The 18104-nt window shown below is 48.7% G+C and overlaps 1 protein-coding gene across 4 annotated transcripts in view; it reads left to right on the forward strand.

Annotated features, from left to right (window-relative positions):
- The window catches only part of LOC139570572 (proline-rich protein 12-like), a 47143-nt gene that overhangs the window by 14800 nt on the left and 14239 nt on the right, over window positions 1-18104 (forward strand). For 2 of the 4 annotated variants that reach the window (XM_071392533.1, XM_071392537.1), the window contains exons 3-11: window positions 7951-8115; window positions 8451-12877; window positions 13191-13421; window positions 13611-14289; window positions 14671-15182; window positions 15368-15484; window positions 16022-16152; window positions 16603-17039; window positions 17797-17916. In XM_071392533.1, coding sequence (XP_071248634.1) covers window positions 7951-8115; window positions 8451-12877; window positions 13191-13421; window positions 13611-14289; window positions 14671-15182; window positions 15368-15484; window positions 16022-16152; window positions 16603-17039; window positions 17797-17916 — 6819 coding nt within the window. The remainder of the gene's footprint in view (window positions 1-7950; window positions 8116-8450; window positions 12878-13190; window positions 13422-13610; window positions 14290-14670; window positions 15183-15367; window positions 15485-16021; window positions 16153-16602; window positions 17040-17796; window positions 17917-18104) is intronic. The other 2 variants (XM_071392535.1, XM_071392534.1) reach the window with 2 other exon arrangements.

The raw sequence follows: 18104 nt of genomic DNA on the forward strand, positions 1-18104 counted from the left end.
GAAATTGTGCAGTAGCTGGCTGCAAGGCGGCAAATGTTTCTTTGTACTGTCTCCAACCTGAAAAGTCACTTTGTCTGATTTGGCCAGAGAAGTTCAATCCATTGTTATGAGCACACTTTACATTGGACTGCATTGCAAATCAGGCTATGTACAGTGCATTGGGAAAGTATTCAGACCCCATGACTTTTTCCACATTTTGTTACGTTACAGCTGTATTCTAAAATGAATTATATATTTTTTTCTCAGCAATCTCCTCACAATACACCATAATGACAAAACAAATACAGGTTTTTAGAAAATAAATAAAATCACATTTACATAAGTATTCAGACTTGGGGCTCCCGAGTGGCGCAGTGGTTTAAGATATTGCATCTCAGTGCTAGAGGCGTCACTACAGACAACTTGGTTCGAATCCAGGCTGTATCACAACCGGCCGTGACTGGGAGTCTCATAGGGCGGCGCACAATTGGCCCAGCGTCGTCCGAGTTTGGCCCGTGTAGGCCGTCATTTTGTCCTTAACTGACTTACCTAGTTAAAAGAAAGAAGACATTTTACTCTACTTTGTTGAAGCACCTTTGGCAGTGATTACAGCCTCAAGTTTTCTTTGGCACACCTGTATTTAGGGAGTCTCCCATTCTCTGCAGATCCTTTCAAGCTGTCAGGTTGGATGGGGAGCGTCGCTGCACAGCTATTTTTAGGCCTCTCCAGAGATGTTCAACTCCGGGCTCTAGGCCACTCAAGGGCACTCCTGTGTTGTTTTGGCTGTGTGCTTAGGGTCGTTGTCCTGTTGGAAGGTGAACGTTCACCCCAGTCTTAGTTCCTGAGCGCTCCGGAGCAGGTTTTCATGAAGGATCTCTGTACTTTGCTCCGTTCATCTTTGCCTCAATCCTGCCTAGTCCCTGCCGATGAAAACCATCCACACAGCATGATGCTGCTACCACCATGCTTCACCATAGGGATGATGCCAGGTTTCCTCCAGACGCGACACTTGGCATTCAGGCCAAAGAGTTCTATCTTGGATTCATCACACCAGAGAATCTTGTTTCTCATAGTCAGAATCCTTTAGGTGCCTTTTGGCAAACTCCAAGGGGCTGTCATGTGCCTTTTACGGAGGAGTGGCTTCCGTCTGGCCACTTTCCAAATCGTGTCCAATCAATTGAATTTACCACAGGTGGACTCCAATGAAGTTGTAGCAATATCTCAAGGATGATCAATGGAAACCGGATGCACCTGAGCTCAATTTCGAGTCTCATAGCAAAGGGTCTGAATACTTATTTAAATAATGTATTTCTCTCTGCAAAAATGTCAAGCCTGTTTTCGCTTTGTCATTATGAGGTATTGAGTGTAGATTGATGAGGTGAACAATTAATTTAATACATTTTAGAATTATTCTGTAACATAATGTGGGAAAGGTCAAGGGGTCTGAATACTTTTTGATTGCACTGTACACACGTGGATTTGCCAGCAGCTTGTTCCTCCACTCCCATGCATCTTGCACCTGGCAGCGGCAGCAACCATTCAAGAAGTAAGTGTCTAGATAGTCTTCTATCTATTATTAAAAGGACATGCTATTCATGGATTGCATGTTTCGTTTTGAATGTTCTTTTGAAGACTGGTGCCTGACTGAAAGCTAACTATAGGATCACTAACCTCAGCTTTTTTTTGACAAACTTGGCTAGCTAATGTTAACATTGTCATCTCTCTAAAGTACATTTGATGACATCATAATGATGGCATAGTTGTTTCCTATTAATTATTTGACTACTTTAGCAATCTCATCCTGTTTCCAGGTCACTATAGTGTAATTTAAACGAAACAGTCATTGGCTAGCAGCAGCAAAACTGGCTAGTTAGCTAGCTATGTTTTAGCAGCAGCATCATCAATGCTAAATTGATAACTTGATGAAAAGTTAATTTACAGATGCTTTAACTTAGTTATAACTTTACTACTTACAGTACCAGTCAGAAGTTTTTGACATACCTACTCTCAGGGTTTTCAAACTTTTTTTTTTTTTTTTTTTACTGTTTTCTACATTGTAGAATAATAGTGAAGACGTCAAAACTACGAAGTAACACATTGAATCATGTAGTAACCAGAAATGTGTTAAACAAATCAAAATATATTTGAGATTCTTCCAAGTAGCCACCCTTTGCGTTGATGACAGCTTTGCACATTCTTGGCATTCTCTCAACCAGCTTCGTGAGGTAGTCGCCTGGAATGCATTTCAATTAACAGGTGTGCCTTGTTAAAAGTTAATTTGTGGAATTTCTTTCCTTAATGGGTTTGAACCAACCAGTTGTGTTGTGACAAGATAGGGATGGTATACAGACGATAGCCCTATTTGGTAAAAGACGACGTCGATATTTTGGAAAGAACAGCTCAAATACAGTTGAAGTCGGAAGTTTACATACACTTAGGTTGGAGTTATTAAAACTCGTTTTTCAACCACTCCACAAATTTCTTGTTAACAAACTATAGTTTTGGCAAGTCGGTTAGGACATCTACTTTGTGCACGACACAAGTAATGTTTCCAACAATTGTTTACAGGCAGATTATTTAACTTATAATTCACTGTATCACAATTACAGTGGGTCAGAAGTTTACATACACTAAGTTGACTGTGCCTTTAAACAGCTTGGAAAATTCCAGAAAATTATGTCATGGCTTTAGAAGCTTCTGATAGGCTAATTGACATGTCAATTGGAGGTGTACCTGTGGATGTATTTGAAGGCCTACTTTGACCTTGCTTGGCATCATGGGAAATCAAAAGAAATCAGCCAAGAGCTCAGAGAAAAAAAATGTAGCCCTTCACAAGTCTGGTTCATCCTTGGAAGTAATTTCCAAATGCCTGAAGGTACCACGTTCATCTGTACAAACAATATTACGCAAGTATAAACACCATGGGACCACGCAGCCGTCATACCACTCAGGAAGGAGACGTGTTCTGTCTCCTCGAGATGAGCGTTCTTTGGTGGGAAAAGTGCAAATCAATCCCAGAACAACAGCAAAGGACCTTGTGAAGATGCTGGAGGAAACAGGTACAAATATATCTATATCCACAGTAAAATGAGTCCTATATCAACATAACCTGAAAGGCCGCTCAGCAAGGAAGAAGCCACTGCTCCAAAACCGGCATAAAAAAGCCAGACTACGGTTTGCAACTGCACATGGGGAGGAAGATCGTACTTTTTGGAGAAATGTCGTCTGGTCTGATGAAACAAAAATAGAACTGTTTGGCCATAATGACCATCGGTTTGTTTGTAGGAAAAAGGGGGAAGCTTGCAAACCGAAGAACACCATCCCAACCGTGAAGCACGGGGGTGGCAGCATCATGTTGTGGGGGTGCTTTGCTGCAGGATGGACTGGTGCCCTTCACAAAATAGATGGCATCATGAGGTAGGAGAATTATGTGGATATATTTAAGCAACATCTCAAGACATCAGTCAGGAAGTTAAAGCTTGGTCCCAAATGGGTCTTCCAAATGGACAATGACCCCAAGCATACTTCCAAAGTTGTGGCAAAATGGCTTAAGGACAACAAAGTCAAAGTATTGGAGTGGCCATCACAAAGCCCTGACCTCAATTCTATAGAAAATCTGTGGGCAGAACTGAAAAAGTGTGTGCGAGAATGGAGGCCTACAAACCTGACTCAGTTACACCAGCTCTGTCAGGAGGAATGGGCCAAAATTCACCCAACTTATTGTGGGAAGCTTGTGGAAGGCTACCCAAAACATTTGACCCAAGTTAAACAGTTTAAAGGCAATGATACCAAATACTAATTGAGTGTATGTAAACTTCTGACCCACTGGGAATGTGATGAAAGAAATAAAAGCTGAAATAAATCATTTTCTCTACTATTATTCTGACATTTCACATTCTTAGGATCATCACTTTATTTTAATTGACCTAAGACAGAGAATTTTTACCAGGATTAAATGTCAGGAATTGTGAAAAACTGAGTTTAAATGTATATTTAAACTTCTGACTTCAACTATAATAAATGTGAAACGATAGTCAATCATTACTTTAAGACATGAAGGTCAGTCAATACGGAAAATTTCAAGAACTTTGAATGTTTCTTCAAGTGCAGACGCAAAAAACAAGAAGCGCTATGATGAAACTGGCTCTCATGACGACCGCCACAGGAAAGGAATACCCAGAGTTACCTCTGCTGCAGAGGATAAGTTCATTAGACTTACCAACCTCAGAAATTGCAGCCCAAATAAATGCTTCACAGAGTAACAGACACATCTCAACGTCAACTGTTCCGTGGAGACCGTGAATCAGGCCTTCATGGTCGATTTTCTGCAAAGAAACCACTACTAAAGGACACCAATAATTAGAGGAGACTTGCTTTTGCCAAGAAACACGAGCAATGGACATTAGACCTGTGGAAATCTGTCCTTTGGTCTGATGAGTCCAAATTTGAGATTTTTGGTTCCAACAGCTGTGTTTTTGTGAGAAGGTGATCTCCGCTTGTGTCGTTCCCACCGTGAAGCATGGTGGAGGTGCTTTGCTGGTGACACTGTCAGTGTTTTATTTAAAATTCAAGGCACACTTAACCAGCATTGCTACCACATCATTCTGTAGTGATTTGCCATCCCATCTGGTTTGCTCTTACTGGGACTATAAATTGTTTTTCAACAAGACATTGACCCAACACCTCCTGGCTGTGTAAGGGCTATTTGACAAAGAAGGAGAGTGATGGAGTGCTGCATCAGATGACCTGTCCTCCACAATCACCCGACCTCACCCCAGTTGAGATGGTGTGGGATGAGTTGGAGCGCAGAGTGAAGGAAAAGCAGCCAACAAGCTGCTTAGCATATGTGGAAGCTCCTTCAAGACTTGGAAAAGCATTCCAAGTGAAGCTGGTTGAGAGAATGCCAAGAGTGTGCAAAGCTGTCATCAAGGCAAAGGGTGGATACTTTTTTGGGGGTTACTACATGATTCCATATGTGCTTTTTCATAGTTTTGATGTCTTCACTATTATTCTACAATTGACTAAATAACAATTTCTTATTTCTCCACATTCTATAAGTCAAAAGGTGTTGTCTAAGAGGGCAGTGAATATGTAAAAGGTTTGGATTATAACCTTTTATGGATATAAAAGGGATTTGGATGTATTGCATTTCGTTCTGTTTGTCCATTTCTTTCTGCAGTCAATGCACCAAATTCACACTCAAAGTTGGCAACCTCACCATATGATGACACCATTGTCTCTCCCTCCCCCCAGGCATCCAACCATGGCATCATCCTTGATTCCACCTTCTGCTTCGACCACCACATCCGACAGCCTGTCAAAACCTAATTTATTTTTGCTGCTAAAAAACTTCTTCATGCATTCATCTCCTCCCGTCTAGACTACTGTAACTCACTACTCTCTGGCATCAACACAAGGTCCCACATAGTTCAAATCTGCCGCCCGACTTCTCACCCACACCAGGTCATGGCAGCACATCACCCCTGTCTTTTTTCAGAGATGAGTGGTTTTTATCATGCCCTATAACCAATTACTAGGAATTGTCAATGGCTAGGTACTAGGGGTGGGAATTGCTAGGGACCTCACGATATTATCATGATACGTAGGTGCCGATACGATATGTATTGCAATTCGATACTGTGGTTTTATTGCGATTCAATGTTCCGAACATATTGTTCACTAAATGTCTGCTGCAGATACACGAGCCATGAGAAAACTAGTTTTGATAAGTCATGGAAATAAAAGTGCTGAAAACAAATTGGCTCCCTATTTAAAAAGAAGATGAAGAACAAGCTATGAGGGAAAATACTGGAGTTGTTGCAGGTACAGCCAACTAGCACAAAAATAATATTGCGATATTGTCAATATGATATACAGTTGAAGTCGAAGTTTACATAAACTGAGTTTAAATGTATTTTACTAAGGTGTTTCACAATTCCTGATGTTTAATCCTAGTAAAAATTCCCTGTCTTAGGTCAGTTAGGATCACCACTTTATTTTAAGAATTTGAAATGTCAGAATAATAGTAGAGTGATTTATTTCAGCTTTTATTTCTTTCAACACATTCCCATTGGGTCAGAAGTTTACATACACTCAATTAGTATTTGGTAGCATTGCATCCACCCAATAAGTTGGGTGAATTTTGGCCCATTCCTCCTGACAGAGCTGGTGTAACGGAGTCATGTTTGTAGGCCTCCTTGCTCTCACACGCTTTATCAGTTTTGCCCACAAATTATCTATAGGATTGAGGTCAGGGCTTTGTGATGGCCACTCCCAATACCTTGACTTAGTTGTCCTTAAGCCATTTTGCCACAACTTTGGAAGTATGCTTGGAGTCATTGTCCATTTGGAAGACCTGTTTGCGACCAAGCTTTAACTTCCTGACTGATGTCTTGAGATGTTGCTTCAATATATCCACATAATTCTCCTACCTCATGATGCCATCTATTTTGTGAAGTGCACCAGTCCCTCCTGCAGCAAAGCGCCCCCACAACATGATGTTGCCACCCCCGTGCTTCACAGTTGGGATGGTGTTCTTCGGCTTGCAAGCGTCCGCCTTCTTCCTCTAAACATAACAATGGTCATTATGGCCAAACAGTTCTATTTTTGTTTCATCAGACCAGAGGACATTTCTCCAAAAACTACACCATCTCTGCAGCACTCCACCAATCAGGCCTTTTATTGTAGTGGCCAGACTTAAGCCACTCTTCAGTAAAAGGCACATGACTGCCCGCTTGGAGTTTGCCAAAAGGCACCTAAAGGACTCTGACCATGAGAAACAAGATTCTCTGGTCTGATTGAAGATTGAACACTTTGGCCTGAATGCCAAGCATCAAGTCTGGCGGAAACCTGGCACCATCCCTGCGGTGAAGCATGGTGGTGGCCGCATCGTGCTACAGGGATGTTTCAGCGGCATGGACTGGGAGACTAGTCAGGACCGAGGGAAAGATGACTGGAGCAAAGTACAGAGATCCTTCATATGAACCTGCTCCAGAGCGCTCAGGACCTCAGATTGGGGCAAAGGTTCACCTTCCAACAGAACAACGACCCTAAGCACACAGCCAAGACAACGCAGGAGTGGCTTCGGTACAAGTCTTTGAATGTCCTTGCAGAGCCCAGACTTGAATCTGATCAATCTCTGGAGAGACCTGAAAATATCTGTGTAGCGATGCTCCCCATCCAACCTGATAGAGTTTGAGAGGATCTGCAGAGAAAAAATGTGAGAAACTTCCCAAATACAGGTGTGCCAAGCTTGTAGCTACATACCCAAGAATACTTGTGGCTGTAATCATTCCCAAAGGTGCTTCAACAAAGTACTGAGTAAAGGGTCTAAATACTTATGTATATGTGATATTTCATTATTCTTTTTTTAACGAATTTAAGAAAAATACATTTTAGAATAAGGCTATAATGTAACAATGTGGAAAAAGTGAAGGAGCCCGACTACTTTCCAAATGCACTGTATTTTTGGGTAAGAAATTAGACCGTAGCCTACAATTAGCAAAATGGAACATGAAAGTGTTTTTATATGATTTTAAATATATAGGCCTATATGCCTACCATATATATATTTTTAATTATGCAGTCATCTTGTTTTTTATTTGAAGCATGTTTTTATCCTTTAACTTCATGCTCAAGTTATCAGCGGTGACAGAACATGTTGATCCTATGTTTAGCGGAGCTCTTCTTTGTATAAAGTGATGCGGAAGGGTAGTAAAAAGGCATCTAAACGACGCACTTAGCTCTTCTACGAATGGTCTGTGGCAGTCGGTAAATAATAAGCGTTTTCAACTACAACTTCAGTCACAATGGTTTTGGGGAAACAGCTCTGTGATTTAACGATGCTCCTATGACCGTGCTAATGATGAACTTAACCGTAAGATGCTTTTGAGAAAGCAGGTCCTGTTGAGTTTGCTGTCAAATAAGGACATGGTCATCACGGTTTACTCATGGTTGTATTTGTCTCATCAGGTCTCTCTGGACTATTTGACACAGGTCTGCACCACGCCAGCCCCTCTGGCCCAGACGCCTCAGTCATGAATCTGATCTCTGCTCTTGAGTCCCAGCGGGGTCCCCAGCCTCAACCCTCCGCCTCCTCCCTGCTTTCCCAGTTCCGCACTCCGTCCTGGCAGACAGGTAGGCATGTGACCAGACCTGTGTTGTTAATGTGTTGACATTCAAAACGGGGTTGCAAAAGTCAATATGACATTTCCAACGCCATACAATGTCGAATTGTTATTCCTCTCTTATGTCGGCATTGTAGCGCCTCGCCTTATTCTGAACGGTGATTACTGTCAGTGTCAGTGATTTGCATTGAGGTTATGTTGGTGTCATTTGGATATTGGATTGTCTTTTTACATTTTACAGGAGGGGAGTGGGTTACAATTGATTTAGTCATACTTGTCAGTTTTTTTTCTCAGTTGACGGGTGTTGAATAATCGTTCTCTTGTCTCTTTATCTGACCCTGACAGCGATGCACACCCCTGCCCCTTCCGAGCTCTTCATCTCCGGCTCGGGCTCCTTCCCCTCTTCCGCTGCCCTCTCGGCCTATCAGCACCCGGCCTCCTTCTCCAGCCGCTCCTTCCCCACCCTCCAGGACACTCCCACGTTCAGCCCTACCTCCAATGGACTCCTCTCCCCCCACGACTCTCTGCTGCACATCAAGGGTCCCTCCCAGTCCAGCCTGGGCTTCGACCGCCTCCTGGCCTCTCAGGGCCCCGCCGCAGCCTACCGGGGTGCCCAGGACTCCACAGGCGCCGCCTCCTCGGCCCAGGCCTCGTCGGCGCTACACATCCAGTCCCATCAGTTCAACCTGCTGTCCTCCCAGCTGCAAGACCAGTCCTCCCAGTTGTACAACGCTTCAGTGTTCTCCTCAGCCCAAGCTCAGGCTCAGGCTCAGGCCCAAGCTCAGGCCCAATCTAACTCGGTTCAGGAGAGGGCTGTGCCCCGGCAGGACAGCGTAATCAAGCACTACCAGCGGCCCACGCCGTCCCAGTCACAGCTCTCCTCCTCGGCAGCCCACTCCCTGCAGCAGTACCTCAGCTGCGGAGGAGCCGGGTACCAGCAGATAGCCCACCCCCGGCATGCCGGCCTCTCCTGCAGCCCCCTGGGTGACCAGAGTCCCTCCTCGGACCACAAGGCCTCGTCCCGAACAGAACAGGTTTATCGGCCAATCATCCAGCCCCCTTACTCGTCCTCCACCTCCTCCTCTTCAGCAGTGGGGAAGGGCGCCAAGAGCAACTCCAGCAGCGGCTACTCCTCGGCCAGCTCGGTGTCCTCCTCCCGCACCCCTCACACGCCCCCTTCTGCGTCCTCCACTTCTTCGACTTCCTCTTCTTCTTCCTCCTCTGCCTCGGGGGCCCACCCCTCCAACTCCATCCCCCCCTCCAGCTCTAGCTCGGGCCCCTCTAGACAGCAGCCTCCCACCCAGAGCGCTCCCCCAGCTCCCCAGCAGCAACAGCCCCCTCCAACCTCATCCACGTCTGCCCAGCAGCCCTTACCCAAGCACAGGCTCTCGAGCTACAGCTCACCCGCACCCATTGTGAAACCCCCCACCGCTGCCCTCACAGGCCAAACACCGCCGCAACCGCAGACCCAGTCATACTCACCCAGTCAGCCCCCTCTCTCCCACCTCCCCCAGTCCTATGGCGGCTTCAGCTCCCCTCAGGCCCAAGACCTGAGCTCATCCGGGGTAAGAAAAGGCTATGGGAGCCTGGGAGGGCAAAGCCAGTCGTACTCGGCGGATGTGGTATACGGGACTGACTCTGCTTACGGTTCCCTCCCCTCCTCTCTAGGCGGAGAGGGAAGTCCGTCAATAGGTTACGGCCCAGGCCACTCCCCCGCCCTTTTACGGTCGGGTGGGCCATCTGGGGGTGGAACTTCAGGAGGCGGTGGTAGTAGCAGCTCAGGAGGTGGGACTTCCGGCTCAGGAGGTGGAGGTGCCACGAGCAGTATGGCAAATGAGAGAGGAGGTGGCGGAGGAGGGTCTTACCATATCCCTGAGTCGATCCCCTCCCCGTCGGCCAACTCTGGGATCATCCGTCCAGGGTTGCACTCCCCCGCCCCTGCCTGCCCCACCAAGACCCCAGGAGGAACGGGCTCCAACAAATACATCTCCTCTGTCCTTTCCCCCACCTTCATGTCCTCCCCTCAGGGCTACCCTGACACCAGAGGCCCTCGGCCCCAGTCCTACCACCCCAACTCCAACAAGACCAAATCTGACCCCAGCAGCATGCTAGGTGTGGGCTCTCAGAGGTCTCAAGAGGACGTGGATGACGACTTCTTGATCCAGCACCTTTTCCAAGCCCAGGCCAGTCCAGTGCCCCAGGCGTCCCACCACCACTCCCAGCAGCAACAATCTCAACAGACGGCCCAACAGCAGGCACCTCCCCAGCCCGTCTCCTCCACCACAGATGGCGGCAAAGGGCTGTCTTCCTATGAGCTGGGAAAGAGCTCTGAGGAGAGGTGCCACCTCCAGAGCGTTATCCGCACTCACAGCGCCACCTCCAGCACAGAATCTGGCGGGGCGGTTACTGGCCTAGACAGACAGCTGGAGATGTCTCTCAAGAAACAGCAGCAACAACAACAGAGGAATGACAGACGAGGCGGTGGCAGGATTGAAGGAAGAGGAAGTGCTGAGCAAAGCCACCCCCTCCTCCACCACTCTCTGGGATCAGTGGTGCACTACGGCCGGGGCGACCCATACACCCAGCACTCCCTGGGCTCCCAACACTCCTCTCACCCGCAGCAACAGCACACTGCCTCCCATGCCCACCTTCAATCCCTCGCTCACATGGACCCGCAGAAGAAGCCACAAGAGCGCTCGGAGCTGGTGTACCCACGCAAGACCCCCGAGGTCCAGCAGCAACAGCACTCTCAGTCTCAAGCCTCAGCCTCCCTCATGGATTCCCCCACACACCAGTCCCGCCAAACGCCCCACCTGCTCCAGTCTGTGCTGTCCCACACCACCCGCAACAAGATGGAGCCCCATCAGCAGCAGCAGCAGCATTCGGTGAACCAACAACAAGCTATGATGGATGGAGCCGGAGGGCGAATGGGCCCGAATAAACACCAGACTCCTACCCAGCAGGCTTCCCAGCTTCAGCTACAACTCCAGTCCCAGGCTTTGGAGGCCGCAGTGGCGGTCACTCACTACAGCCACGGACCTCCTCAGCAGGACCAGAGCCAGTCCAAGCAACAACAGCAGAGCTCGGTGGTGTCCTCCCTGGACATGCTGGAGTGCTCGCTCTCCCAGACCTCCAGTACGGATGGAGGGGGAGTGGAGGGGAGGAGAGGAGGAGGAGGTGGTGGTGGTGGAGGTGGAGGGAGCGGAGAGTGCCGCATGCAACAAGAGCAGCAGAGGCTCTCGTCCCACCACCCTCAACACTCAGAGGTCCACTCATTACTCTCTGAGCCCGATATGGGCTTATCCGCCTCCTCGCAAGTGCACCACCTCCCCCAGCACCATCAACAACAGCAACACCCCAACTCACACCACCAGCAAAGCCACTCAGGGCACCACTCCCAAGGCCATGCTCACCCCCTGTCCAACCACTTGCCCCCTCCCTCAGCTTCCACCCACTCACAGCAACAGAAGTCCCAGTCCCACCCTTCCCAGCTCACCCTGGGACAGCAGGTACAATTGGACCAGCAACAGCGCTCTGAGCAGCACCCGTTTGACACGGTCAGCCCCGTGGAGAAAAGCGGCGGCCAGAGCCAGAATCACTTCGTCCCGCTCACCTCCATCTGCTTCCCGGACTCGCTCCTGCAAGACGAGGACCGCTCCTTCTTCCCTGGCATGGAGGACATGTTCTGCTCTGACGACTACTCCAAGTCGAGCTGCACCGGAGGAAGCGCAGGCCCAATGCAGGGGGAGATGAACAAGGAGGGACCAGGAGATGGCCATGAGGAGGCCATGAAGGCTAATTCAGGTGGAGGAAGTGGAGGGGGAAGCGGAAGAGCCAGCTACGACATGCATGGCCACCACGGCGGTGACCAGGGCTACGTGCAGTACTGCCACGGTCTCTCCGAGTCAGGCAGCAGCACCATGGACCTGGACTCCCTCAAGACCCACGAGCTGCCCTCCACCGTCAATACGGAGCAGCTGGGCCTGATCCAGTTGCAGGGCCCCGGAGGGATGGGTGTCACTGGCCAGGGGAAATTGTCCTCGAGTCCAGGCGGGGGCGCTGGCAGTACTGGTGTCAGTCCTGGAGGCCTCACCTCACCCATCTTCTGCTCATCGCGCCCCAAGAAGCTACTCAAGTCGAGCTCGTTCCATCTGCTCAAGGAGCGCCGGGACCCCAACACGCTGCCCAAGAAGAGCTACGCGCAAGAGTACGAGTTCGAGGATGACGAGGACAAGGACAACCAGCCGGCAGATATCCGCCTGAACAGCCGCCGGCTCCCCGACCTCCTCCCCGACCTGGTCTCCAGTTGCCGTAAGACAGGAGGTGGGGCTGGAGGAGGAGGCACGCTCAGCCCCCTCATGGGAGACCTTAACTTCTACCACTCGACAGGTTACCCCCCCCTCGGCCCCCCTCCCCAGCTCATGTCGCAGGACATGGTCAAGAAGAGGGGCCGTAAGCCCACCAAGCAAAAGAGAGAGGGGCCTCCCAGGCCCAGGGGTAGGCCTCGCATTCGCCCGCAGCCAGAGCAGCACACGCCCTGCGGAATGTTGACCGGTGAGATGGGAGGAGGAACCGGAGTAGGAGGGGGGAATGGAGGAGGAATGGAGGGTAAACTGGGCAGGGACCGTGGTGGTGGATGCCGGGTGAGGAGAAATGACATGTTTATGGAGATGACTAGGAAGGACCAGATGCAGCAACACCACCTTCAGCAACAACAGCATCAGCTCCACCACCAGGCTCCACAGCATCAGGAGCCCATACCACCTCTCAAGGTGAGTGATTAATCCCCAGGGGAAAATATAGATGTCATAGCAGGCCTATACTTAAAGGGACATTACACTTTCAAATCAAAGTTTGTCAAACGGTTTCAGATCTCTAAAGTAGTCTAATGTCAAGATTTAACCACTTCCCATAAATCTGGATCTACACAACTGATGACATGGGATTCGAACGCATCATGACATCTGACAGCTTTTCATTTTGGAGTGGAATGTTCCTTTAAGGTAGCGGAAATAGCGAAGTTTACTGTACTCTGTACTCTATTAGCGTTTTAACAAAACTTTTCCCGTTTTTATCCTGTCGTAGATCAAACTGCCCATCGGCTCCATGTCCTCTTCCGACGACCTGCTGAGGATAGACTCTCTGTCTGGTACAGACCCCGCTCTGTCGGACGGCTCGGTGGGCTCGGCTCCCTCCCTTGGCCTGAGTCCCGGACCCCCGTGCGGAGGGACAGACTCCAACAGGACCCAGAACAAGAGCAAGCAGAACAGCCAGATGCTGAGTGATGGAGTGGACGGAGAAGGGATGGATGGAAGGGTAAAGGACTTTTAAATTTGTTCTTCCACTGAATCAGTTTAAAATGTTTTATCCTTTGTGTTGTATGTGACAATGTTACCCTTCTCAGTTGGTAAAATGAAGAGTGGAAAGCAGTATTTCCCCTCTAATGAACCTGAATCAATTTTTTCTCTCTATTCCCGACCCCCGCTCCCTCTCTCTCGCCCTCAGGTGGATGAGAAGGATTCGGAATCCAAGGCGGGTTTCATGGCCTCCTTCATGGACTTCCTCAAGTCGGGAAAGAGACCTCAGGGCTTGGAAATGCCTGTGGGAATGGAATCAGGACATGGTGACGCCTCACCGCTCAAATGTGGAGGGCTCTGTGTCTTGTCTCCAGTGCCGCCTCCATTCGGGGAGGGTGAGGGCAACGGCGGCCTGGCCCTGGTTGGCTGCCCCAGCCCCTGCAAGCGCACCCTGGATGACGAGCTGAAGAGGAACCTGGAGACGCTGCCCTCATTCTCCTCTGACGAGGAGGATTCGGTGGGCAAGAACCAGGACCTGCAGAAGAGCATCTCCTCAGCCATCTCGGCTCTCTACGATACACCGCAGCTGGCCTTCCAGCCGCACCCTCCTCCTCCCCCACCCCAGTCCCAACCCCAACCCAGGCAGGCCCAGCACACATCGACCCCTCTGCAGCCCCCCACCCTCAGCCCCCAGACCCCCTCACACACCCCTCACACCCAGCTCCAGGCGGCCGAGCCGGCTGTGCTACTTCGAGAGGACCGGGAGATGGAGGAGAATGATGAGGAGGAGGAGAGGAAGATGGGAGGAGGGGGTAATGAGAGTGAAGTGAAGGTTATGGAAGAGGAGGCGCCAGAGTTTGAAACACTTGGTGCACCCAAATTAGAAGGTAAGGGAATACCGGACCGATACAGATCATATTGATGATATTTTGTCGTCGATGATTGCCAATACCAGTATGGCAAAAGGAGGGAAAAAAACATGTCCTTGCGAGATTGAAAATGAAAACTTTGTCATATTTTAGCCTGTGGCTGTGCTGTTGCTGTAAAATTCTGTCCTTGAATCGATTTCCTATTGCACACAAAGTAAAGAACTGAGTAATAGAAACGATAGTCCCATTGTTATGATGATAGTTCTAAAAGTTTGAACTGAATGATATTAAAGGCCCACAACTGTGATCTTTACAGCTGTTTTGGTTAATTTAAATGATACCTTATATACCTATTGATTCTTGAAGGAAATTACATTAGCACTTCTCTCCATTTTCCAGCTTCCCTCCCAGAGTCCCAGGAGGCACCAGTCACACCCCCACCTCCCTCCGCCTCCCCCGCTCAATCCTTCTCTCCCTCTCCCCCGCCTTCCCCCTTACCTCCCCTCTCTCTCCCTTCATCACCCCTGCCACCACAAGAAGCAGCACAACAGCAGAAGTCCCAACCTCTGAGCCCCCTCCCTCCTTTCAATTCCTCCCCTCTTCATCCTGCTCCCGCAACCCTCCCTCTCTATCCCTCCCCTCTTCATCCTGCTTCTGCCACTCTCCCTCTCTCCTCCCCGCTTCCTCAGTCATCCCCGGCCACGGATTTCCCCAAGTACTCACCGGAGCCCCGCGCATCCCCGGAAGAAGCCCCTGCCTCTCAGGTCACCTCACTGCACGTGGCTCAAAAGCAGGAGGATGCCGCCATCGCCGGAGAGAGCGAGGAGGACGAGAGCGAGAGCGGAGGTGAAGGCATTTTCCGAGAGAGGGACGAGTTTGTGGTGCGTGTGGAAGACATTGCAACTATGAAGGTATTTGTGTGTTTGCGTGTATGTGTGAGTAAAAAATACATCACTGTTCAACAGTCGCTACGTTTGATGGTTTGTCAAAATAGTCCATCTGTTCCGTTAAGTGTGTGAGAGTATGTGTGTGTTCATATATGGTAGGTGTGTGTTCAGGATGTGATGTATTGACTCCCTCACCCTTCAAACCCTAGCTGGCCCTGAAGACCGGTCGAGAGCCTCCCCCCATCTGGAGGGTGCAGAAAGCCCTGCTGCAGAAGTTCAGCCCTGAGATCAAGGACGGAGAGAGGCAGTTCTGTGCCACCAGCAACGTGAGTCAGTCCGTCTGTCCACCAAACACATGACTGTCACTGCTCAATGTCAACACAGAATGCATGTTTCTGTCTATCAACAGGGCATGCAACGGAAACATTTTGTAAAATTAAATTAAAATTCTCTACCTGATTCAGTATATTTTCCTCCATTTAGTGCCTAATGAACACGACCCTGATGTCTATGTGTGGTTGTTTGTTGCGTTACAGGTCGTCTTAGTTCTCAGAAGAGTGCTTATATCATATTAATGTGATTCCTGAGATCTAAAATGCCCAAACTGTTTCTAGATCAGCACTCGTACTATTTTGCCTTTTTAGATTCTAACAAATGGACAGTGTGGTCCTGGTTCTAGATCAACACTCCTACTCGGAGACACTTTATGACTGCGGAACCTGATAAACTGTGCAGCACAACTGCAATAAAGATGACCTGGAACAGGCCCATTTGATTTGTGTGGATCCCAAGATAGGTACTTATTGAACAGCTACTCATCCGGTATCCAAATAAACAAAATGGCTACTCTTTCTCTTCCTCAGTATCTGGGCTATTTTGGAGATGCCAAGAGGCGGTACCAGCGCCTGTATGTCAAGTTCCTGGAGAACGTTAACAAGAAGGACTACGTGAGAGTGTGCTCTCGACGACCCTGGCACAGACCATCTGGACTGAGGTACCCATTAGGGGATTTATTCAATTCTAATCTAGACATGTTCAGTGTTTTTTATGCCTTCACTTCTCAAAGTTTTTCTTCCACAATTGAACAATTTATAAGACAGTACTGTCCGAAAGATATGCTTGGAAGGTTTATTACTTGCGCCGCTCAAATATACATTTCGGAGAGTGCGGTCCTGTTGAATGTCCATGGACAATGTTTAAGAGGAAAATACTAGCCTAAAGAGCTAACATGGTGTTTGCACTTTGATCTAGCCTTCCAGTGTGTTCCAGAAAATCTGAAGTAGCCAGCATACTGAAAAATGTAGCCAGCTAGAGGGTGCGAGGGCATAACCCCCCACAAAATGAGGGTTAGTAGTCAGCTATTTTGCTGGCAGAGGGCGCTTATGGAACTGGCCATCTGAAATATTGTTTCCTTCTCTTTATTCAAATCTCCACTCTTCAACAGGCGACAGGCCCTCCCCAAAATAGCGTCCCCGCCTCCCACCACCCTGACCCCGCCTCGAGCCGAGAGGGAGCAGCGAGTGGCACCGCCGCGTGAGCTAGTGCAGCGCGAACCGAGGGAGAGAACAAGGGCAAAGATCGAACAGCGAGAAAAGGCGACCGCAGTGTTGAAAGAGAAGCAGAGGGAGAAAGAGAAGAGGGTGCAGCCATCTCAGGAGAAGCCTGAGAAACGGGCCGCCGCGGTGGCAACGATGGAACGAGGGAAGGGGAAAGAGGAGAAGAAAGGAGGAGTGGAGAAAGAGAAGATGGAGTGCCCTCCCAAGTCGAAGCCAGCCAAGGTCAAGGCAGAGCCTCCTCTGAAAAAGAGGAAGAAGTGGCTGAAGGAGGTCCCCTCGTCATCTGATTCAGACTCGTCCGAGGAGGCAGCCAGTGAGGATGAGAGTGAGAAGCCATTTTGTGCCTATAGGGCCAGTTTCCCAGACACGGATTAAGCCAAGTCCAGGACTAAAAAGCATTCTCAATGGAGATTCTCATTTGAAATAGCTTTTTAGTCCAAGACTAGACATAAACTGTGTCCGTGAAAGTAGCCCATAATGTTTTTGATACTTTGTGAACCCATTTTGTACCGATTTCTTGATAGCTACACCATACATACTATATAGTGCACTACTTTTGACCAGAGCCGCGTGGGCCCTGGTAAAAAGTAGTGCACTATAAAGGGAATAGGGTGCCAGTTGGAATGTAGCCCATATCTGTTTAGCCTATAAGTATGTGTTTGTGCATTCAAACTGGGTGGAGGGATTATGAGATGGTCGGGGGAATAATAGGTGTCTGTCTGCCCTCAATGAATGGAATAGAATGACTCAGGAGGGGAGACAAAAAGAAAATCTGTCAGGAATATATTTGGCAATTAGGTAGAGATGCTGTGTGTAGTGTTGTCACGATAGGAACACACAATGCAGACTACACTATTTTTGTACTTTTTTATTTTGTACTGTATGTTACATATTGTGTGCTATAGCTTGGAAATGCATTTTTTTTCTTTTCTTTGAGTTACAACATAAGATGACATTATACCCGTCTTCCTCAGTTTCCATACCATAATACGCCTGAGTATTTTGATACAGCTGTTGTGCCAACCCTATGTTTGTGTGTGTGTTGTCTAAACCCTGTATGTGTGTGTGTGTAACCTGTGCAGTGCCAGTGCAAGGCGGGGTGAACAACCGGGCGATGCGCGAGATGTTTAGGAGCTATGTGGAGATGCTGGTCAGCACGGCCCTGGACCCCGACATGATCCAAGCCCTGGAGGATACAGACGGTGAGAGCCCAGAACACACACACACACATGACCCTGGACCTCGACATGATCCAAACCCTGGAGGCCAGACATTGAGAGCAGAACACAGTCAATTTCAAGGAATATAACTTTTTTTTTTTTTTGGATTTCGGAATAAATTAAAATGTGGCACTGACTCACCCATGGATTGATGATTTACCATTGTCTCA

Source organism: Salvelinus alpinus, chromosome 3, assembly GCF_045679555.1.
Source record: "Salvelinus alpinus chromosome 3, SLU_Salpinus.1, whole genome shotgun sequence".
NCBI lineage: Eukaryota > Metazoa > Chordata > Actinopteri > Salmoniformes > Salmonidae > Salvelinus > Salvelinus alpinus.